The sequence below is a fragment of the Siniperca chuatsi genome, linkage group LG14, assembly GCF_020085105.1.
Source record: "Siniperca chuatsi isolate FFG_IHB_CAS linkage group LG14, ASM2008510v1, whole genome shotgun sequence".
Taxonomy (NCBI): domain Eukaryota; kingdom Metazoa; phylum Chordata; class Actinopteri; order Centrarchiformes; family Sinipercidae; genus Siniperca; species Siniperca chuatsi.
In genome coordinates this window covers 6216228-6240167 of record NC_058055.1, presented here as the reverse complement: position 1 = coordinate 6240167, position 23940 = coordinate 6216228, and the positions used below count along the sequence as shown (strand labels likewise).

General features: G+C 40.7%; 2 protein-coding genes across 10 annotated transcripts in view; both read left to right on the top strand.

Moving 5' to 3' along the window:
• The first annotated feature begins 860 nt into the window (after positions 1-860).
• spns3 (spinster homolog 3 (Drosophila)) lies at positions 861-7731 on the top strand. Of its 6 annotated transcripts, none has more exons than XM_044223413.1 (13): positions 866-1060; positions 1854-2144; positions 2251-2316; positions 2693-2829; positions 3187-3338; positions 3601-3667; positions 3759-3901; positions 4362-4514; positions 4614-4803; positions 5328-5393; positions 5488-5586; positions 5708-5879; positions 7379-7731. In XM_044223413.1, the coding sequence occupies exons 2-13, from the start codon at positions 1916-1918 to the stop codon at positions 7444-7446; spliced, it is 1542 nt and encodes a 513-aa protein (XP_044079348.1). In that variant the 5' UTR covers positions 866-1060; positions 1854-1915; the 3' UTR covers positions 7447-7731. The 6 variants fall into 6 exon arrangements, with proteins under 6 accessions (XP_044079351.1, XP_044079348.1, XP_044079350.1 ...); XM_044223415.1 differs by having other exon boundaries at positions 867-1060; positions 7382-7731; XM_044223412.1 differs by having other exon boundaries at positions 870-1060; positions 1880-2144.
• A 13599-nt stretch (positions 7732-21330) lies between these two features.
• spns2 (spinster homolog 2 (Drosophila)) overlaps positions 21331-23940 on the top strand; it is a 61891-nt gene continuing 59281 nt past the window's right edge. For 2 of the 4 annotated variants that reach the window (XR_006380777.1, XR_006380778.1), the window contains exon 1: positions 21331-21794. Coding sequence is in view for 2 of the 4 variants with exons in the window: in XM_044223612.1 (XP_044079547.1) it covers positions 21563-21794 (232 nt within the window). In the remaining 2 variants the exon portion in view is untranslated. The remainder of the gene's footprint in view (positions 21795-23940) is intronic. The other 2 variants (XM_044223612.1, XM_044223613.1) reach the window with 1 other exon arrangement.

Below are 23940 nucleotides of genomic sequence, written 5' to 3'. Positions count from 1 at the left end.
TGCTGCTGACTGCTGTGTTCTCATTTAACACTAATATCACTGGTTACTTCTTCATCTAAAGGTGAGAAATTATCTCACATCCTGACCAGTTTACCATATGTTCTCACATACATTAAAAGTTAATGAGGAAGTCGATCGATAGAGTGCAATCTCAAATTTTCATCTAGTGATAACCGCACATGAGGGGTGGGGGATGGGGGGGTGTCTGAATAAGGTTAGTGTGCCTAAATACATGTTGGTGGAAATCTTTCATATAGCAGATTAATGCTTACACTATTTTTATACAAGGAAATGTAATATCAAACAGACCATAAATTACCAGAGCAGTCACGACATGCCACCAATTAAACAGCTGTGTGGGTTTCAGACCACTGTTTCGCTGAGACATAAGGAAAAACAATAATAAAGTAGCAGTTTTCTTGGTTCTCCGAGGCGATCCCCCAATTCAAATTTCCCATCCTATAGAAATATTCAAATGTATTTTAGGGCACGTGTTTGTTAGACTTTTAAAGTAAAAATCCCAAGTTATTTTGGGTGATGGGCAGTACCACCTTTTAATTATCTGTTCCCCAATTCGCCAACAATTTGGACAGACAGACATGTATCAGGCAAGATCTCTCTTTCAAAATCCAAATACATAAACAACGACAGAACTGTAACCACTTGTGAAAGTCATAGCACATTCATTTATAGCTTACCACCTGACACCCACATGTGCTATCTCAGCCCTTTTGTCCTTCTGTTATGTGAGTTGTGTGTATAAAGCTGTGTATAAAGTTATCAATGAATCAGAATATTTTTCAACATCATAGTTTTATTGTTTAATGATGTCTGGCTTGTTTATAGCATTGCATCACAGTGAAGATCTGTGTGAAAGCATATGACCAACCCAGAGTGGGCTGGTCCCTTTGCTAACTTAATATCTCTCGAGGCATGTTAGAGCTGAGGCCTCTGTTAGCTTCTTCAAGCCTCAGAGACACACCAGGAGCCACACCATCCTCTGACAACTGCAAATATGGAATGACCTGAGAAAATAGCATAAACAAGGCATCATCAACACGTACGTGGGTCCAGTTTTTATCTAAATTTTAATTTATAGAGATGGTTAATTGCTGAAGGGTTATACCTGTGTGAAATGAATACAACAACTACTGTATCAGTGTCAGTGTGTTTGATAAAAAAGAGCCAGGTCTTAGGTTAGCCAAAACTTTGTTGTTTAGAGAAAAGATTTTATGCACAATAGTCTCATTGTTGTCACTGCACTGACTCTCGAACCAGGGCAGAATGCATTCGGGCTTTTCTGCAGCCAACATGCAAAAAAACACACCACATTTGAAGTGACCCACTAAAATGCTTCTATTTACTTTTTATTATTATGTCTTTTACATTTCTTATCTTGTTACTTTATGATCTGATCAAAGCATGCTTTTATACTGTAGTTTTTAACTTGACAATATTTGTCAGGACTGTATGCATCGTCTTGCCTATTTTTCTCAAACATATAATCACCCAAAAACCGTCTATGGCTTGGTTACAAAGCTGTTTTGTGGTGTTGTAAGAACTGTAAGATAGCTGAAAATCTTCCTTCTCCTTTCTCTGTCATGTTGACATACTTTCTTTACAACAATTTGTTCTTACACCGTTGTGTAATTGCCTTTTGTGTCATAAGGACTATTTCTAAAGTGTTTCTACAAACTGCATTAACTGATTTTCCCAAACTTGTGAGGCACAAGACTTCAAAAGAAATGTGTTACACTTCTCACCATTAGGTTGATAAATGCACAGCTGGATAGAGACAGTCACTTGTTGTTCTGTGATGTAATCAGACATTATCATCTTTGGTGAGAGTGCAGAGGGCAAATTATTTCTCTAAAACTAGGTCATACATTTCCCGGTGAAGAAAGAGCTGCTCGCTATGGAGCCAAAGGCATCAGTGACATCCCCCCAGGACAGGCCGATACCTCGATGGAGTCTGAGCTCCAGCTCTGGTCTACATTACGGCTCTTTTGTAAACAGCCTTTCATCACTTACACCAAACGCAGTGGACGACAAACCAGCCACACCACCTAGACGCGCCTATATAGCTGTAGCTGTGCTTTGCTACATCAACTTGCTCAACTACATGGAACGGTACACAATAGCAGGTTAGATGATCTCTTGTGTAGGCATGACAACGCTGCCCATCAACAAACAACATTTACTGTTTCCCTCTGGTGGGTTTACACATGAATTGTTTTTATTGTCATATAGGTGTCCTTACCGACATTCAGAAATTCTTTGTTGTAAGTGACAGTACAGCTGCACTTCTACAAACAGGTATGATGCATCTCCTTGACAGACACACTCACACACCGTCTCTTTGAGAGATTCATGTTTAAAACTCTTACCACATGTTTTGAAGGTCCCCATCTTACCCTGCATTACTTGAGATGAACTTGTGCAACATGTGCTGCAAGTGAATTGCAGAACACTGTTGGTTATTTCAAGACAGAAATATAAAATTCGACACTCACACACACAAGTGTATGGCACTTTTCGGTTTTAAATTAGTCAGAGATCCATGCTTTGATACCTATAGTCCATGTTCTGGTAGGTCTTTTATTTAGAAAAGTTTCACAAGTGGGATTTCTTCAAGTAAAGTCAACGTGTCACATTAGAAAAAATGAATTAATTCTTATTAATTTACTTGCAGTCTTCATCTGCAGTTTCTTACTTTTGGCCCCCCTCTTTGGTTATCTTGGGGACCGCTACAACCGGAAGTACATCATGATTGGTGGTTTGAGTGTGTGGCTTGTGACTGCAGCTGGCAGCTCTTTTGTCACTGAGTCGGTAAGTGACAAAATGGATGTGTTCACATACACTTTGCAAGAAACAAGAAAAACTAAGTAACAGATCATAAGATGCCACCTCCCGCTGCTTGTAATTAGTCTTTCTTCCTCTATCATTTGATTGACATTACATGAGTCCACAAAATTACTGTCAAACTTTGTTTTATTTGTTTAGTGTACAACATGGACCTCAACATGAAGTACAATAGAGAAATACCATGGTATTCTGCAGTTTCTTCTGGAAATAAATGTGTATATTTGAATAATTGTGCTGTTCTTGGCTGTAAGAATGGCGCATGTGAAACTGTGAGAGGATCCTTGTGGTATTTGGGTCTGAATCTTGTCTTGATCTCTTCAGTTATTCTGGCTTCTGATGCTGTTGCGAGCCATGGTTGGGATAGGAGAGGCCAGCTACTCCACCATTGCTCCCACCATCATCGCTGACCTCTTTACTGGGGCTCAGCGGAGTGTCATGATCTGTGTCTTCTACATCTTTATCCCTGTCGGAAGGTTAGAAACCAACTCAGTCTAGGCTCAGTCTAAGCATGGATTGTTCTGACACGTCTTGTGAATGGTGCATTCCCTGCTTGTGGGAAACTCCAGCATTTAAGATTTGAGGGTCAACTGAACAGCATTTCATTTACAAACAATGCTGCTGGAAAATCAAATGAGAAAGATGAACAAGGACACGTCTACCATATTGCTAAGCTTGTTTATGTCATTATGACTCAACTGGTCACTCAAATGGTTTCACCATTCTCTGTGTTTTCAGTGGTCTTGGATACATAACAGGGGCAGGGATTGCTACTTTCACAGGGGACTGGCGCTGGGCTCTCAGGGTGAGAACATTTTCATTATCAGTATATGTAGATTAGCTGAGCACTGACAGATATAGAGTGATAGATATCGGGGTTTTTTCGGTGTTGTCAGATCACTCCCATCTTGGGTGCAGTGGGACTTGTCTTGCTGGTCTTCTTATGCCCTAACCCACCCAGGGGTGCTGCGGAAACCCACGGAGAGGGAGTTACAGCGCAGAGCTCTTACCTGGAGGACGTCAAGTATCTTCTGAAAAAGTAGGACATGGAAACTAATACTGGATTAATACTGTAGCCTGGCCGATACTGGAGTTTTGAGGCCAATACAGATATTGATTGAGCGTATAAAAAATCTGATAACGATATATTAGCCGATATTCATTTCTTTCCATGAACACATAACAGAAACACATTTTTTTGATAAGTATCCCTTTAATATGGCTATTAAAGAACAGTGTACTGCGCAAGACATTTACAACTGAAAAATAAACTGTCAGTGCTCTCTGGTGGACAAGCTATGTAATGATGTCACTATTTCTAAATCATCTCAAACATATTTTTGGCATTTCTGTACTGCAATAACCTCAGTCGATAAATTGGCCAGACAGATGTATTGGTCAGGCTCTAATTAATACTGTAATACTTTGCATTAGTCCCTAACGTTCATAGAGATTTGTGATTAATATTTGCTAATCTTGTTTTGTCACTCTGACTCTAGTAAAAGTTATGTGTGGTCATCATTGGGAGTGACGGCTACGGCCTTTCTCACCGGAGCCCTGGCTTTCTGGACGCCTACTTTTCTATCCAGAGCTCAGGTCACTCAGGGACTCCGACCGGCGTGCATCAAAGAGCCCTGCGACCCCACAGACAGGTGCAGCATGACCTTTGACCTGCATCACCCTTCATATATTTAATTTCCTTCAAAAGCGCAACAGAGTTTTAACAATGCTGTCTGCCTCTGCCTATACAGTTATATCTTTGGAGGTGTGACTGTGGTGACGGGCATTCTGGGAGGGTGTCTTGGCACTGTTTTATCTAGATGGTTTAGGGACAAGGTGCCAAATGCGGACCCACTCATCTGCGCAGTAGGCCTGCTGGGATCGGCCCCCTGCCTCTTTATCGCCATCTTTGTCGCATCAGCAAGCATTCCCGCCACTTATGTAAGAGACAAATATTTGTCTAGGACAAAACTTGTACTTGAAAAAGTCTGAATTGCTCGTACCTGCGGTGAAGAAACAACACAGTTGTAGACTTTTTGAATTTCTTCCAGCAGAGCTGTAGGGTCAGTAATTAATGGTGTCAACACGAAGCACTAGACCTAAACAACGACCTCAAAGTGAAAGTTTTCCTTCCGTTTTTCAGAAGGATTTTTCTCAAATCTACTGAATTTGATTTTAAATTCTAAAGTTCTAAAGTTTCACCTAACATGTCCAAATGAGCTAGAGGTAATGTGGATAACATGATGCACAAGAAAAAAACTGATGTTTCATATGACAGTGCAGCCATGGTACCTGGGTACGTCACTCAGTATAGCCATTATAGCTCCAACAAAATGAGCAAGCTCATAAAGAATATGTAAAAATGTCCAAAAGTTTAGGGCAAGAGACATTATTATAGAGATATTTATTTATCAATTGATCAGTTGCTTGCTGGGTGTCTTAAATGTTTATATACTTCATTTCAGGTATTCATTTTCTTAGGTGAAGTACTGATATCACTGAACTGGGCTGTCCTGGCTGATATACTGCTGGTGAGTTTGAATGGTGCATGTGGAAAATAAAAATATGAAACAGGCTGCTGAAACTTGAAGCCAACCCGTTGTTTTGTGTTACTTTTTACTTCAGTATGTTGTTATACCAACCAGAAGGTCCACAGCTGAGGCTCTCCAGATTACTTTCGGTCATCTCCTAGGTGACGCTGGGAGTCCGTACCTAGTAGGAGCGGTGAGAAGTCAGCTTCCTTTTAACTGTACTGTTTCATCAATAGTAGCTCTGCAAGCTTGAGTAAAGCACTTTTTCTGTGTATCACTGAGGATTAATGCTGTCTTCACACTTGTACCAGTAGATCTCTGATGCCATAATCAAATCTAAATCTGAAACTCGTGATTGGAGCTTCCCCAGTCTGAAGTACAGCCTCCTGGTCTGCCCATTTGTCGGGGTCGTGGGTGGACTGTTTTTCCTCATGACTGCCCTCTACATTACTGAAGACAGGAAGTCAGCTATGCAATTGGTTGAAGGTACTGTAAATAAATAGTTGCTGTCCTTTCATTCTCTTGTGAACAACAAAACACCAAAACTGAATGGTGATACAGTCCAACCATGGCTCAAAGTGAACAACTGCAAATTCTACTGTTCCTTTGAGCTTTGGTAACATGCTAAAATCATTTTCTGAGAATGTTAAATTCCGTATTTCTGTGCAGGATTTTTGTGTGAATGACACACTGGCGCATTATTAAGTCCTCACCATTGTGTTTGTTTGTTAATGTCAGTGTCATAGACATGCTGGAGTGTCCAGCCTTTCCTGAACAATAGTCCTCTATTCAACTCACTTACAACAAGATAGCACACCTCTTTATGCAGTTAAGAACAAATTCTCCTTATATGCACAAAATCTGCCCCAATAACACACTGGCAGGCTAGTATGTCTAGCAACTAAGACGCAGGGGTGGGCCCAACTTAATAAAGACTACATTGTCTTTCTAGTTTGGATATGAGTTGACCTCATTCTCTCCATTCTGTTGGATTATTAATTGGTGTGTTAGGCAGCTGCACCAACAGGGCAACTTACTCCATCCACCAGAATCCATTTTGCCAGTTGTTGTGGCTTCTTCTTGTTGATTCGCACTTTAATATGACGCTGTTATTGCGTGAATGAGTACGGACTTCTGCTTGCAGAGAATGTCAGTTGAGTAGGCGGTCTTTCAATGTGGCCCAGGACACATTCGCGTACACACTGCTAAAAGAATGTGGCCAGACCACCTCCGAATGTGGTCTGATCTCAATGCACTTAGTACGGCTGTACTTAGAGCTGTCCACTTGTGATTGGATCACCCAGGAAGCATGTTAATGAGTGTAAACAGGGCCTTAGTTGGATCACCTTAGCAGGTAGGAGCTGGTTCCCTCTTAGCATGAGCTGACATGAACTCCTCTGATCCTGCACCAACTAGTGTGCAGTGGTGGAAGCAGTACTCAGATCTTTTACTTAAGTAAAAGTAGCAATACCACTGTGTAGAAATACTCTGTTACAACTTAAAGTACAAAAAGTAAAAGTACTCATTGTGCAGAATGGCCCGTTTCAGAATAATATATATTACATCACTAGATTATAATTATTGATGCATTAATGTGTAAGCATCACCGATATTGCAGCTGGTAAAGATGAGGCTATTTCAACTACTTTATATACTGTCAGGTAGCTTAATCCATAATCTGAATCTGAATATGCAAAGTAACTAATGTTGTCAAATAAATGTAGTGGTGTAAGAAGTATCTTGGCTTCCAAATTGTAGTGGAGTAGAAGTATAAAGTAGCATAACATGGAAATACTCAAGTAAAGTACAAGTACCTCAAAAATGTACTTAAGTACAGTACTTGACTAAATGTACTTAGTTACATTCCACCACTGCTAGTGTGTGTGTGCATACCTGTCACTTAGTTTCCATGTCATTCTACTTTAAATTAAAATGTTTCAAACATGTTTGTGTGTGTGTGTGTGTGTGTGTGTGTGTGTTACCAGAAGATCCCCCACCACAGCAGGGTCCTGCATCTGAGCCCTCCATGGAACTGAACAACAAGAAAAATTAGTAAAGCTGTACAAAAGCAACCATGCAATTAATTTATCTGTAAATGTTTGAAGTGAAGTTAAAAACTACTGGTGTGAACAACATGATGTTGGAGCTGCCCTGATAAGATCCTTGTTGTCATGTTCTACATCTGAAGTCAAGTCAATTTTATTTGTATAGCCCAAAATCACAAATCACAAATGTGCCTCAAATGGCTTTACAATCTGTACAGCATACCGAAACCTCTCTCCCACAGGAGAATAAAGGAAAAAGAAAAGTGAAAAATAAACTTGAACTTCTTTGCCTACCTGTTACAGTATTATTACCTCCCATTCAGATGTGCTGTGCAGTATCCTTGAAAAATAAATGCTTATATTTTCTGAATGGAAATTTTACATTTTAATACATTTGCAACCAAAAATGTTACTCAGCATTCCCTTCCTTCCAACATCTCTCTCTCTCTCTCTCTCTCTCTCTCTCTCTCTCTCTCTCTCTCTCTCTCTCTCTATCCTTAGCCAGTTACCTAGACATTTAGCCTAGACGTTTTGAAGTAGATATTTTAGTTCATTTGTTGTTGTTGTTTTTTTTTTTTACTTTGATGTCACTGGCTAATGTAATCAGCCCCTCAACAATCAAAATGTTCTGGTAAGAGGTTAATTCATAAAGAGAAGTTTTCATTTAGTTTTAAACTATATTACAGTACAACCAGCTGTTTTTGCTGAATACATTAATGTACAGTAACAAGCAATACCAGAAACTCTTCCAAAAGAAGAAAAGGAGTCCTGGGTTGATTGACGGTTCATCATCTGGCAGCGAATGAGGCTCAACTATTATACTAATATTATCAAATGTAGCCTATAAACATTTATGAAATGGTCTAAAGTAGTCTTTCCCTCTGACACAGGTGTTTTTTGCGGTCCCTTTCGGTGTTGTGAGGCTCCCTCATTATGTGTTTTTGACCTGGGGAGAGTAGGAGTTTTCGGGCCTAATGTTTAGCAAAAGTGGTCATTATAGAGTTTGTCGTTGGGTAAAAATCTACTTTGAATATTGGAATTGATACGAATTGTTTCTTTTCAATAAATATTTTTGGATGCATAATTGTTTGGATGCACGCCAGTCCGAAACAAACAAGCAGGAAGAACACCATAGATTATTATTCATCATCATGTAGAGCTGTTAAAACACTGCAGTGGTCAATAGTTTTTCCTAAATTGTATGCTGCATTTAAATTCAGACTGTTTAAAATTTTACTACAACAGCACGGAGTGGATGGCATCAAAAGAGCCACAGTAAAACATTCTGAAATGCACACCCAAATGCTGAATGTCTGCGCAAAGTGTGTTTGAGCAACGCGTAGCAGAAATAATCACAAAATCAGTGCATTCTAATGGCAGGTCAATTTTACCCGTTGGTGGTTTTAGGTATACAGCGACTCCTGGCAGTTCGAGTGTTAAGCTTTCTGCAAGTGATGGCCCAGCTCCAAGAGAATTGCTTTGCTGACACCAGAATTTCAAAATGATTGAACTATCATCCACTTGTTTTTCCTTTTCATAATGATTCTCCTGAATTTTGCTGACAACCATCTACACTCCTGTGTACGGAGGGTCCCCCAAGTCCCCCCTTCTCCAGCTCAGTCTAGTTCATAAACTCTAGGCAGAATAAGCTGAATTTGCTCAAGTATCGACACTGACGATCATCAGATTAACCTCTCCATCTATGAGTGTCCCAGCCAGCATGCAGCTGCTGCCTCCTAATGAGGACCAGAGGGGCCCTCAGGCTGGGCCACAACAAATGCACATAATAGAGTTAAAGATGAAGGGTTTCCATTCTCTACTCTCTGTAACAGCTACTGGAAATCAATCTCTTAATTCTGCTTTCACTACCTACTTCAGTCAAAACTCTGACTCACTGTCTGTTGTCCATGCACTGCAAGAAAATGTAAGGATTGTTTCTATTCAACACATACAGCGGGTAAAATAAGTATTGAACACATCACCATTTTCTCAGTAAATACATTTCTAAAAAGGTGCTATTGACATGAAATTTTCACTAGATGTTGATAGATGTCCATAAATTAAGTTTTGTATAATAATGTTAAATGACACAGGGAAAAAGTATTGAACACGCTCACTGAAATTCATTTAATACTATGTACAAAAGCTTTTGTTGGTAATGACGGCTTCAAGACGCCTCCTGTGTGTTGCATGCATTGCTGAAGTGTGATTTTGGCCCATTCTTCCACACAAACAGTCTTCAAATCTTGAAGGTTCCGTGGGCCTCTTCTATGAACTCTGATCTTTACTTCTTTCCATAGATTTTCAAATTGGATTCAAGTCAGGTGATTGGCCGGGCCATTCTAGCAGCTTTATTTTCTTTCTCTGAAACCAGTTGCGAGTTTCCTCAGCTGTGTGTTTGGGATCATTGTCCTGCTGAAATGTCCACCTTTGTTTCATCTTCATCATCCTGGTAGAGGGCAGCAGATTTTGAATCAAGAACGTCTCTGTACATTTTTCCATTCATCCTTCCTTCAATTATATGAAGTTTGCCAGTACCGTATGCTGAGAAACAGCCCTACACCATGATGTTTCCACCTCCAAACTTCACTGTTTGTGTGGTGTTTTGGAGGTGATGTGCAGTGCCATTTCTCCTCCAAACATGGTGTGTATTATGACATCCAAAGAGTTCAACTTTGGTCTCCTCTGACCAGATTATATTCTCCCAGTATGTCATAGGCTTGCCCAAATGTTGTGCAGCAAGCTTTAAACAAGCTTCAACATGTAATGGAGTCTTGCGTTGTGAGTGTGCATACAGGCCATGGCGGCTGAGTGCATTACTTATCGTTTTCTTTGAAACAGTTGTACCTGCTAAGTGGTCCTTGGCTCTTGAACAACTCTTCTGATAATTCTTTTCACTCCTCTGTCAGAAATCTTGGGAGACCAGGAGCACCTGGTCGTGTTTATGGTGAAACGATGTTCTTTCCACTTCCGGATTATGGCCCCAACAGAGCTCACTGGAACATTCAGAAGTTTTGAAATCCTTCTGTAACCAATGCCGTCAGTATGTTTTGCAACAATAAGGTTGCGAAGGTCTTGAGCACGCTCTTTGCTTTTACCCATCATGGGATGTTTCTTCTGTGACACCTTTTTATAGGCCATTAGTTGGGACTGAATCAGCTGATATTAATTTGCACTGACAAGGGGCAGCATTGCTTTCTAATTACTGACTGTCTTGGCTTTCCATGCCTTTTTGCACCTCCCTTTCTTCATGTGTTCAATACTTTTTCCCTGTGTCATTTAACATTATTACACATAACTTAATTTATGGACATCTAAAGTTAGATTTCTTTGCATGTGTGGATTTCATTAGTTGTTACCAACATCTGGTGAAAATTTCATGTCAATAGCACCTTTAGAAATATATTCTAAAAATGGTGACGTGTTCAATACTTATTTTACCCGTTGTAAATAAATAATAAATGTCTATTTTCTCTTAGTTGTTTTTAATGTGTCCACTAGATGACGCAGCTGCATTACTGTAAAAATGCAGTCATTAGGCTCCCAGTTGTCTTCCATTAGTGAGGTACAATGGATTTGCCAGATGTTCACTGGGACCTCCAGTAGAACTGCCCAAAACATCGGCAGGGCAGCATGTACAGAACCTGCAGATTTACAGTAATGGTCTTTACAGTAACATCCCTCTGTGTCTTGGGCAGTGCTGTTGCATCTATTGATCTTCCTGTAATGATATGACTTAAGTAATTCATCAGCAATGTTAGAGTTAGTCTTTTAGTTTTTTAGAACTAAGATTTTTATGGATTTTGCCTTTTATTCTGGGCAGACAATAGGAAAAACACTTAAAGAAACAAAAGGAGAAGAAAGAGAAAATATATATATATACACAGATATACTGTATATGCACTCAAGCATGTACATATATACATACCTACACATACTACACATCATATCATGCATATCTCACCCTCTGGGGTGGGAAAAATAAATCTATAGCTTATATGTTTCATTCCATAGAATTCCATAAAATTATTGACTTAATTCACATTTTGTGTTTTTTCCCCCATAGATAATGTTTCCATTATTTATGTTATTGATGTGTGGACGCCCATCTACGGAAGCCTTAAGAGGCAAGTGAGAAAAAAGAAATGCTAAATCTAAATAGTTTTCTCTCCTGTGTTTATGAAGAACAGGTGAACAAAAAAGTTTTGCCAGGATAATCTTTAAGTTCCTTAAATTTTTGTTTTCATCTGTGAAACAGGTGAGGGGAAAGTTTTGCCAGGTGAAAAAAAAAGAGTTGTAGTCGGCCACAAGAGGCTGAAGTGCATCGCACCAATGCTTTTAGTCCTATTTAAGAACATGGGGTAGCGGTGCACTTCAGCCTCTTGTGGCCGAAATGAGTATTACACCAACAAACACGACTGAAAAAAGTCACCCTCCAAAACCTTTTTTCCACCTGTTCTTAAGTCATAAACACAGGAGAGATAAAATGTAATTACTATGAGCAACCATATTCTTCAAAACAAAATACAGCATGAGTCAACAACCTCAAAATCAATATGTTGCCCAGTCCCATACATGTGTTTCTACAATATGCAAACAGATCTCAAACATATATTTTAACACCACCTCATATCCAGTAAGGAATTACATTTCACAGGTATTAGTCCATACATTGATTTTTTTTCTTCTTTTTTTAAGAGTAGGCCTTTCATTTTCCTTTCAAGTATTATCAGTTTTCATATTGCATGGTAAAGGCAGGTGTGATATTAAAGGGTGAAGGTGACAGGAATGTAACATGAGCACAGCACAGACTGAAATCCAGCGGTTTTGGTCTTTTGCACAAGCATGAACCCTACATCACTCATTCTCTCATATGTTAGAGGATCTCCTCATAAATAAAACTGACACAGATGCCTCCTGCAGTTGTCTGTGTGATGTGTTACCGTGTTAAACCAACCATGTGAGTGTCTACCTCTGACACTTGCACACCGTTTGAGTGTTTACTTTTGATATTTGCTGAACCCTAAACTGTGAGTGTGAGTCTGTGACCTCTGCTGAGTTCATGGAACATGGTAGCTGTTAACATTCATCATCTTAAGCTTGGCTGCTCTTGTCAAAGACCAACACAGACCAGACAAACTGGACATATTTACATACCCTAGTATGACCGCCGCTTGTCAGTCAAATTCTAAACCGTTCAGACTGCCGCTGCAGCGCTGTCTAACGCCCTCAGGCAAATCCTAACAGCTGCGTGTCATTGCATGCCCTCATTGCCCTTGTCACTCTCAGGTACAAGCTCATGCAATAATTGGGCTGCACTGTCACCATATTATTGGTTACTTTTAATAACTGCTGCACAGAAGGACAACTTGGCTTTACTAGAATTTATTTGCTGACATTTCTGACCAAATATTTCCTATTAAAGTGTTGAAACTGTTGACTGAACTTAGCATTTACAGATGGATGAAAGCTGCAGTTCAAGGACGCTAAGCCATTGTTAAAGGTTTCATTGCTTTATTGTGGAATTCAATGGTATTTCCTTTTTTTTTTTTTTTTTTACCATTTCAGCCTTAAGCTTGTCATTTTCCAGAAGTTTTGTGACAACTCAGTAAGCTGAGGGAATAGATTTTGCAGCAGGACATGTATGTGGAATAACAAGCAAGCACACACACACACTAAAAGGTATTTGGAAAACATTCTCGAGGTAACAGTTCAACCTGCAATTAAAACACAATAGGTATTGTGCACCATGTTTCTGAGGACTTTATCTGCATACCTCTCCGTTTCCCCTGTCGACCCTGGCTGTACAGGAAACTGTCACAATGGCTAATAAATTGTCCAGGCCGATCAATGAGGGAGCCAGAAGCCAGGGGGAGAGCGGATGCAGTCAGTGTTTACGCAGGGATGGGGGGCATTTTAGTCGTGAAAACAGCCGTGCTTCTGACGCAATCACACGCAAGAACATGCTGATACATACAATATGGGAGCAGTCCTCAATCAGAATGTTGTCATGATATCATTAATAACCAGAAAATGGCTCATGTACACCACACATATTTACTGCACCAGAACAGACAGCTTATCCACGCCGTGCATGGACGGAGTGATAAGAGAAGTCAAACCAGAACTGTGGATGTGAAGTTGCACTTTTCCTTATCGTCAGCAAACTGATGCATGGACATGACATCATGTAGAGGAAGAGCCCTCTCCACCCTCTGTACTGCCCCTTATTTGGACAATTACATCATATGGGCCTTCCTGTCTTTACATCTCAGCTAGTAAGAGAAATATACATTTCCTATTTTACTGTAAAGTGTCAGGGGGGAAAAGAAGAGCTGAAGACAAGACAAGAAAAAAACAAGACAGAATATCTGAAATAATAAAGTGTTACCAAAGAAATCAAATGATTATTATTTGAATGCTGCCACTGGAGAGTCAGTGTTACTTCTATAACAATGCACAGCTCTTTGTGTATTTGTTGGGTGATAGAAGAACACATGAAATGTGTTGATTGGACTGTTGTGATAATTCACACAAGCATACTCACAGACAAGATTTTTTAAATTGCTGCTGTTAATTAACACAGGGGTTTGGTGATTGTAAATGCAAATGAGCCAGTTGCATTCAAAGAATTGAACATTACTTGAAGAAAATCAGCAATGTGGAAAGAAGTGTTATTTTCAGCTTGATTTGAAAAATGTGTGTGATATTTTTAGGTAACATATCAACAATGTGAATGATTATTCCTGTTTATGTATGATTCCATTTTTTGATACAAGCAGATCAGTCAAGCCTTTTCTCACTGTCATGCAAATGACTTTGTCTGGAGCAGGAAATACACATGTGGACTACAACGGAATTGCAGCCAAATCTGAGGTTTGCCCTATAATGGCATATGCACATTCTGGTCCTATGTATTTAGCATTCCTGTTTCAGCGGCTTGCTGGCCACTGGGCTGGAGAGAGCTGATTCACAGACACAGCCATGGCAATGGGGTAATTACAAAGATTCATGCAGTCTATAAATATGAGCAACAGCACCACACAGATCTGTTCTCACTGCAAGTCAACCTCAGCCACACAGCAGCTCAAATTTCTCCAATTAGGCAGAGCTTGGTGTAAGATTTTCTGTTGCATAAAGAATGCAGCTGGAGGAAAATGATTCAAACAAAGGAGATCAACATGATGATATAGAAGCAGACAGTGGAGTCAGGACTGGTTTTTACCTCCCAGACAGATCAACTGAGACTGATGACCCATGACCAAGGAGTCCAACTTGGATGGAGCTGTCAAATAAATAATTAAATGAGCAGATAAAAGACGCTGTCTCTGCCCCTGAACACTATATTTAGTCGCTGCTGTATCTCTGCTTCCTGCTGCTGTGCTGTACAGTATAGCCCCCCAGACCAGACTTCCAAGAAGTCTAGACATCAGACCAGATCTATTCAAATCCTCAGCTGCTCTGCCTCCAGACACTCTGTTGCTTGAGTTTGGGAGTTCATGGCAGGAGGTGGGGTGGGGGGTGCGGTTGCTACGGCAAGCTACAGTCAGACACAGACACTCCAGAGGTCAGGAGGTCACAACGGATGAGAAAAGGTCAGAATGGCAGAGCCCACACCTCAAGACTGACCAAAGCCAACAGAGCTCCGGCTCCAAAAACAAATGCGTGTGTGGAGAGCGGAAGTGGGGTGGTCCAGTGCCGCCAGACATCAGTGAGGGTGGCGTGGTCTCACTGTGGAAAGTCACAGTTTCTAACGTGTTGATGATAACAGCGTAAAGTGGACCATCTTCCTGAGTGTTGCTAAATAGCTTGCTGTTACAGAGAATTGTAATTTGTTCCATTTGTTCCCTTTAGTCCCCTGTTGGGGACTAATATTAAAGCTTCAGTCTATCGAAGTCGGCCTATGTCAGTGCTATCAGTTTGACCTCCTATGAATGAGTGGAGTAAGATCTTCCTCAGTCCCTTCTGCTCACTGGCCTGTAACAAATAAATAAAATGTAACAATTTCATTTCTCTTTGCAGAATAGAACAATTGCAGAAGATTTCAAAATATTCAATTAGTTGAACTGAAATGGGGGCAGAAAACTGGGTATACAGTATGATATAACGTGATAGATTACAAACTAAACCAAAGTACATGATGAAAGAGATGCTTCAAAATACTAAAACTAAACTGACTGACAGACGAATGGCAATAGAGGTGGTAGATATGCTCAAAACATCACACAGCTCACGTCAGAAGTGATAGTTTCAGTCACTGTGAACGTGGCCAAAGCTGTGGCACCACCACAGCCTGTTTATTAAGGAATCAAACCACACCAAAGTGTGACTTCAGGCTACCATGTGCTGAAATGCAAAGGAGGCAGATGTTAGATGTCAAAATGTTCTCCATTGAAACATCTCCTCTCCGCAGAAAAGAATGTTTGTACAACGCAACTGGTTGTTTTTTCCTTAGTTGAACCAAATATCAGGGAGGCCAGTTCATCCTTTCCTTCCAGATCTTTAATATACAGTAAATGGTGTGCTCAGGGAAACTGGGACACTTGTTCCTTGGTACAGGAAGGGGAAATGTGCATATTTAACTGGACGTAAACGTGGCTGATTGAGACAATAATTGGAGAACTGTGTGTGATTACTGTGTTTAAAAAATTCCTTGATTGCTTTAATTGTGAACATTTTGTTTATTTTTTTTCAATCTAAGTTCACTTTATTTCCACTGCCCACAAAAGCTAAAAGATAGAGAATAAAATAGATATTTATATACATTAAAAACAACAACAATCAGATGAAAACATTGTCACTATCAATTTACACATTCTGAAAATGTACAGATAGAGTCAGTGTGCAGCCAAAAACACAAGCATTCTTACATGCATTTTACTGCCCAGACAAGTCATCCATATACAAGTTAAACAAGAACAGAGATAATATCCCACCTTGCTTAACCCCATTACTGAACTGAAAAGAGTCAGATACAGCACTACTCCATCAAACCTGCATATTTATTCATTTAAAAAAATCCTACCTCAGTCTACTTGATTACTTGATTATTATTATTATTGTTTGATTACTGTAAAAACATGGAGAACATCTTTGCTGGATACACTGTACATTCTTGTGAATGTCATGAGCTCAAAGTGGTGGAGACGTGTTCACCAGAAGCACAGCTGATAGACACACAGCTGATAGACACACAGCTGATAGACACACGTCATTGGGACATTTAAACTTCACTTGCTGCCACATGTTAGAATGCAGAAAGCGTCGGACTTATCGTCCTGCAGGCGCTGGGCCCAGCGATTAGCAGGTTTATCTCCCATCCTGCACTGGAGGCTCTGCCCTGAGCTGAGACAGGAAGGAAGGCCGGGGCAGTGACTCAATGGCTCTGGGCCACATAGCAGAATAATGTGAGAGATAGGTCTAGGTCCACCAAGCCATTCTGCACGATGGAAAAACACACAGGATCCCACAGACATGACCAGCATATCAAACACATCCCAAAGAAAGAGGAGGGGAGGTGGGGGCTCCAGGGTGGGAGACAGGAACAACTGTTTACTGAGGCTCCCTCCTAAGCCCTCCGTGTGAGACCACTGGCTGGTTTGGCCCGCTTCTCCTTTTCTGCATCCTCTTATCCTGGATGTCAGTCTGCAGCATTACAAAAACAATTCTTGTCAGTATCACTTGATCATTTTCTGCTGAGCCTGCCAGGCTGCACTGCTTGCATCATATTTTCCAGATTCAAACAGAGGGAATTTTCAGGCATCAAAGTCACTGGGAAGTAAGTGGATGATGCTTTGAAACTAGTTATGCAAAACCATGAGGGGCTTTAGGTTTTGCAGGCAGAACTTTCTCATTTCAGTCTAAATAAAACAATACAGGTCAACTCAGTGCATGCGAGTGCATTCAGACCTCAACTCTGATACCCTTGCAATGCCAAACGCCTGCAGAGCCGAGCCAGGCAAGCGCCCAACCTTTTCCCAAACTGATGCCAGGATTCAGCCTCGCTCATCTTCTACATCTCTACCTTCCTCCTAGATTTTGTTAAGCCTTTCACTAGCTGACAAAAAGCTTGATCTTATTTTACATTCAGGTTATTAGCATATGGCTGTATGCTTTTGTTTCTACAGTGAAGTTTATGATGTCTGTTACACATCCATTAGTGGCCTATCCAGTTCATCTGGAATGAGAGCCTGTTGGCTAATGTCCCCTCTAGCTTTCAGCAAAATCAAACTGCACTTGTCAGGAATGCCCCCTCAGCACGCCCACCTTTCACTCATATACTGACCTCTGTACTCGCGCAAAATCAGCAACATATCAGCTTTTCTTGCTCTGCCTCACACCTTTCTGTTCAAATCCCTGCAGCATGTCTTGGGTCAGAATGACACAATTCCCACACTCCACTTTCTGTGATCATGATGGGGACAATTCCCGTCTTGGAAAAGTCAAAATGACTGTGTACACAATGGAATAGTCTAACAATTAGCTGGAGATGTTTTGGCTCCTTTCTGTGCCATCTGTGTTCTGACAGAACACAGATGGCACAGAAACACTCATCTGCATGCAGGATCAGACCTTTCCCAGCCATTCAGAAACAGCTAATTTTCCTTTTCAGGCATGCAATCATCTTACAGCTCTGGTGCCACTATCACCACAACTTGTTTCAGAGGCTCATCTCATGAAAAGTCACCCCACTGAAAATTCATTGAGGTGTGAAGGCTTAGCAATATTTCGCATCACACAACAACACAGTGTGCAGTGTTACAGGACACTGTCACCTTCTTCAGTGGTATTTAAGCCATCATTGTACTTAGTTAAAAACTCAGCTGTCTCCCAGTAGCATCAGTAAAGGGAGTTATTTCCGGTCGTTGTATGGGACCAGTGGAGAGCAAAGTCCCTGCAGTCATTTAAAGATTTTGATATCTTCTCTGTCATAGATTGTAATGAAGTTGGGGACAGCAGTGGCTGTCACATGAGCACAGAAATCGCTGAAACTGTCAGAACTAAGCCAGTTGCATTGTGTTCATCTTTTCTTAACCAAACTAGATGATTTTTTTCTCCCTAGGTTTATTCTGTGACCACCAGGAATGTCACAGACAAACATAGTCCAATAGCAGGATTCATCCAGCATTACTGCTTCATTCTCCATTGACCACAGTGCCCTGAAGCTTGTTGTGATGAAGTTTTTTGCAAATGGTTTATAAGTAAATGTGACTTATAAATGGCCAACTTCATTGCCCTCAGACAAAAAAAAATACTTTGTTAAGTTTAGTTTTTTCATTTTTCAGCCACTAATAAATTTTCAATATAATAAAATGGTGCAAATCTCAACTTCCTAAGGTGACATTTGGGTCAGTGTGAGAAATCAGTTCTCTAATGTGTCTCCTCTGCTGGTGAGTAATAAATAACTTGTGTACATGTCAGAACTACAATTACAACAGTCAGCTATTTTCTTCGTCATAAACCACTGCTGTCTTTTGTGTAAACATCTCTCAAATGTGTGCAGTGCAGTAAAACCCAGCAGACAACCAGGAGATTGAAACTGATAAGCACCTCGGGGTCAGACAGATGGTGTGACAGCAAATCATTTGCGAGATGTAGTAATTGTAGAAGTATAATAGTAATTCTCTTAGATAACGTTTTCCCCAAAGTGGAGTCAGTGTTTACTGTGGACTCAAAGTCACAGTAGTAATTCCCCAGCAGCTATTGGCCTACTTGCTCAGCACATCTCCTTGGAACCACAGAAGGTTGAACATCATGCCTCCTGGTTATTGTGCTTTTAAATCACTAAAATGTGGGGGGATCCTCAATTTTCACCACAAAAAATAATTTGAAAAAAATTACTGAAAGTTAGTGGAAAATAAGATGCCGTTATATGGGATGGTATATTATAATTATCAAGAGATAATTATAAAAGGTTTTTGGAAGCACTGTGTCACTGTAAAATGTTTTTTTTTCAGCATTTCATGTCACTCTGATTATTTTGCTTGTAACTTTGGGGTTTGAAAAGTGTTATTCAGAATGCTTCTATTCTAACTTCTGAGACGATATGTCTGATGAGACTTGACGATATCTGCCCCCACATGACACGCTCCATGGGATTTTAGGAGGCAAAAAAAAAACTCCACCGAAACTCTCATTTCTTGTTTCTGATTGATTGAACAATGGAGGAGCATGGGTATGGACAAATTCTAATTTCCATGTATACACCATTATGGCTTACACAGAAAAGTGGTTATATAGTTGTTACTGTTATGTTTATAGTTGATCGTGTATTGGGATCCACATTAGTAGTTGCCTTGGCAACAACTACTCTTCCTGGGGTCCACATTCAAAGAAAACCAAATGTAATCAACAATTTTTACAAGACAAGACAAGATAACAATAATAATCTCAGTACATTTAAAAAAAACGTGTTGTTCATTTAACAGCTTTGGTGGTTCAGGTCAGTAACTGCTGAATGTCAGTTGCACTTCTGTCAGAGCGCATTGTTTGTGAGGGGAAAGCCCAGTTACGTGTGGGAAATTTTACATTTTAATCCCACACACATTGACAGTAGTTCCTGTACACCTGACCAGACCAATTTATTCATAAAAGCAATCTGATCGTTGCCTTTGTACAGTAATTTATATGTATTATGGGCCTACTATGCATGGACTGTTGTAAGGCTTCTGAACACACTGAGTTAAAATTCTGTTGCAGTGGTGACACATTTGTCAGACATGAACGTAGTGTCTTACATTACATTGCAAACAAAGCACTGTGTCTCCTGTCCCATGCTCTACAAGTAAAATCAGACACAAAAAGGTTCCCTTTTTTTATATAATCATCCATTCAGAAGACTTCGTCAGGACAAGAGTGTGATCCTTTAATCATGATTTAATTTAATAAAACATCAAACAACTTCATCTTCAATCTCATCTAAATCACATTGCAAAGTCTTTCCTCATCAGGGAGCCCAGTAAAGCTGCCTGTTTCTGCAGCTATGGGAATGTACCTGAATGGATCTGTGCACACAGAAATTTTAGACTTTATGTTTTATTCTGCTTCACATAAGGCTCTACACTGTTTTTCATGATACAATAGTTTCGGAAGCTACACTTGGTCTTTAATCAACACTCTTGGGCCTCTGTCACTGAATGTAAATTCCCACGCAAGAAATCTCAGTGTTATCTTTGATTCTGGTTTTAAATTTGATAAATAAATCAACGTCTAAGTTGTTGGCACTGGCTTCTTCCATCTTAGATCACTTACAAAATTAACACACACACACACACACAATTGAGATGATTTGATTGTCATCATCAATCAAATAATATCATCTTTCTGTAAAGCACTTTGATCAATGTGTGTTGTTTTTAAATGTGCTCTATAAATAAATTGGCTATTCTTTAATGACTTATTCTTTAATGAAAAAGTTCCAAGCATACTGTCTTTGACCAGAAACTGTTAAAAAAAAGACATGACTGTCTGTGTGACAAAGGAATGGAGGGGTTATAGAAATACATCCAGTGATCTTTTTGGGATCGTTTACTAAAAATATGAGCACACCTGGGGCGACCCACTTCCTCTGATCTGTAAATGTGTCTGTGCAACATACTTTGTGACCTACTTCTAGTAGCCTATAGTTATTCAGTAGTAACAACAGTAATATATTCTCAGTCAGCAGCCATTGCCCCCTAACAAATGCGATCGATGAGGATTAATAACTATATAAAAATATAATATATATATATATATATATATATATATATATATATATATATATATATATATATATATATAAAAAACTACCACAGTAGGCTTATCAGGTGCGGCTCCATCATTCGCTGCTGCAGGGCTTCAGGGAGGAGTTTTGCAGCCAGGTCACACCCCCTGCACTACAGCGCTTGGTCCTTAGAAAAAAACAGCAAGGAGCGCACAACCCGTCAGTCACCGCACACTGGTAGAAAAATATGATCCCGATAAGAGCTCCTGCACTTCAACACTTAAGACAGCAATTTCACTGCGACTAATTTCAATTAAAATCACAGACCATCCATCGTTGAGTCTGGTCCTTGTTGAACTATTTTCCTCTCCATTCACTCCCTCTTCTTTTTCTCTGCGCTGGATCTTCCGTGCCAGAAAATGTGTGTGGATAGAGATGGATGCGAGATTGAAGGCTGCAGCAGTTTGGATGAGGTGCGCACGCTGTCGGGCAGCATGAGTCCCGGACTGAAATCCAACCCGGACCTTCACTCGTGCAAACCGGGGCAGAAATTCCGCGCCGCGCTGCTCAGATGCCGCTCACCGGCTGCTGCCGCCGGGATCCTCAGTTTTGGGAACGTCCTCAATTACATGGATAGATACACTGTAGCCGGTAAGAGACCTGACTTCTCTCTTTCTATAGAATAGAATAGTTGTATTTATGTGAGGGCTCCAGCAAACAAAACAGAGCAGTTTTATTTATTGGCCGGAGTGATTGTACGTGCACTAATTGCCTGTGAGCTGTTCCAGTCTTATAGAGATGCCAGCTCACCTCAGCTGAGGCGGGCGGAACAATAGGCTTGCCCAAGCGCAGTGGACAGTCTGCTAACACCACAGGGCTGTTAGGTGTTTTCATGTTTGTAGACTGTGTGTGCTGTGGTTCAGTCAAATACAGATAGCCTACATGTCTTCGCTATCGCTCCAGAAAATGCTTGACAGTAATGATTTGTACCCGGGGCTGGCAGATAATTGCAGATCGATCAATTAAGAGGATCAACTCTCCATCCACGAACCTGACTGCATGCTTTAGCACTGTGTGTGTGTGTGTGTGTGTGTGTGTGTGTGTGTGTGATGTCGCTGTAGGCTCATCTGTCAGACCAGTTTCAGCGACTGCAAAATGAGAGAGAGAGAGTGTATCACTGTGAAGAATCAGTCATTAGTTCCTCGCCGTTTCTGGGAGCGATTTAGTCCAACATCTAATAGGCTGTGTTTTGTGCGGCAGCTCGCTGTGTGATGCTGTGTTGAGGCCATGTGGCTTTAATCCTCCTCAAGTGTCCGCATTTCCTCACTACAGCTTTATTAAGACTGAACACTGTGTACAGATGGGAAGTGAGCCTGTAGTGCTGGAGTGTGTTAAAATGTGAAACGTGCATTCGTAAGTGCGCAATTATGGAACTGAAAAATTCACTGATGCTGACAAGGATTACTGATTATAGAGGTTAAAACAAAAGTCAAGAGTAGAGTTCAGTAAAAAAAAAAAAAAAAGGGAAGCTTTTGAATCAACTTGTTAAAATTGTTCAGTTTGTAGTCTCACACCACGTTTCTGTCGGGTATCAAGAAGGTAGATTTTCTATTAATTTTAGTTAATTATTATTTATTCCTTGTAAAGCAAGAATCGTGTGACTATTGTTACAATTACTGGCTCAAATTTAAAGGTGTTACATTAGATCAGGTCTTAGTTTTACCACTACTTGGTAACTGGATTTTGTATTTAGGCTACTTACCGATGCTCGGACGTTGGACTGTGGCACTGAATGGGTTAAAGATATTGCTGCAGCATGGAGAATGGAGGGAAGTGTGTTCATGGGGAGAGTAGGCTCTTCTGTACAAAGAGATGCCATCCTGGTTAAAGTGCAAGTTCCTACTTACCTAGGTGACAGAAGTCTACGTGCAAATCTTACTTGTGACTGTATCCCTTTACTTCTTCACACCTTATTTGCTACATAGCATATAATTATCTGAGATTAAGATTTCTGAAATTGATAAATCAGGAAAAAAATGATATAATTTCACTCTGTAGCCCCCTGGCTGAAAGAAGGGGCGGCTAATTCAAACAGAACAATGCGTACACTTTAGTAGCCACATGCCTACGGCTCACCATCCCGAAGGCTTCAGGGATTGTCTGTCAACTGTAAAGAGTCAAGCCACAGAGCCTTGGGCGCCTGAATGATCATTACCGCTGGAAGGCTTAGCTGCTCGGCCTACAGCCACGCCAAGAATGTGTTGATTTGCCATATCTAATCTTAGCATCTTCAAGCACCACTCAGTCACAGCAGAAAGATTGAAAAGCTACTGTACATCCTCATCCTCAGTCATGGATGAGTCAGTCCCCCTCTACAGGAGCGATTAGTGCTCCTGTCTCCTAACACCTCCTCAGGCTTTGATCAGAGGAAACCCCTCATTAAGGGGCTTAAAAACAACTGTATTCTCCTCTGGCCTCTCCATCATGATCCTGCCACTACTGTCTTCTGCGCTTTGTAACTTGTGAATTGCAGGGCAGAAAATCCTTCACTGGACCTCCTAGCGCTTGCTGTGCTTTGACAGGAGGATGATAGACTGAAGAGAGATGAGGGAGGAGGAAGAGAGCGCTGAGTGATGCAGGGGGTGGGGTTGGGCGAGGGGGGGGTGCGCTGGGCTAACCCTCGTGGGGAGAGGCTGTGCTCGGTGCATGTGATTCAGAGGGGTCCCTTCCCATCCCTGCCACCTGATCACTGCTGGACTGTTTTGCATTATGCATGGGCAGCATGTGCGTCGGACGC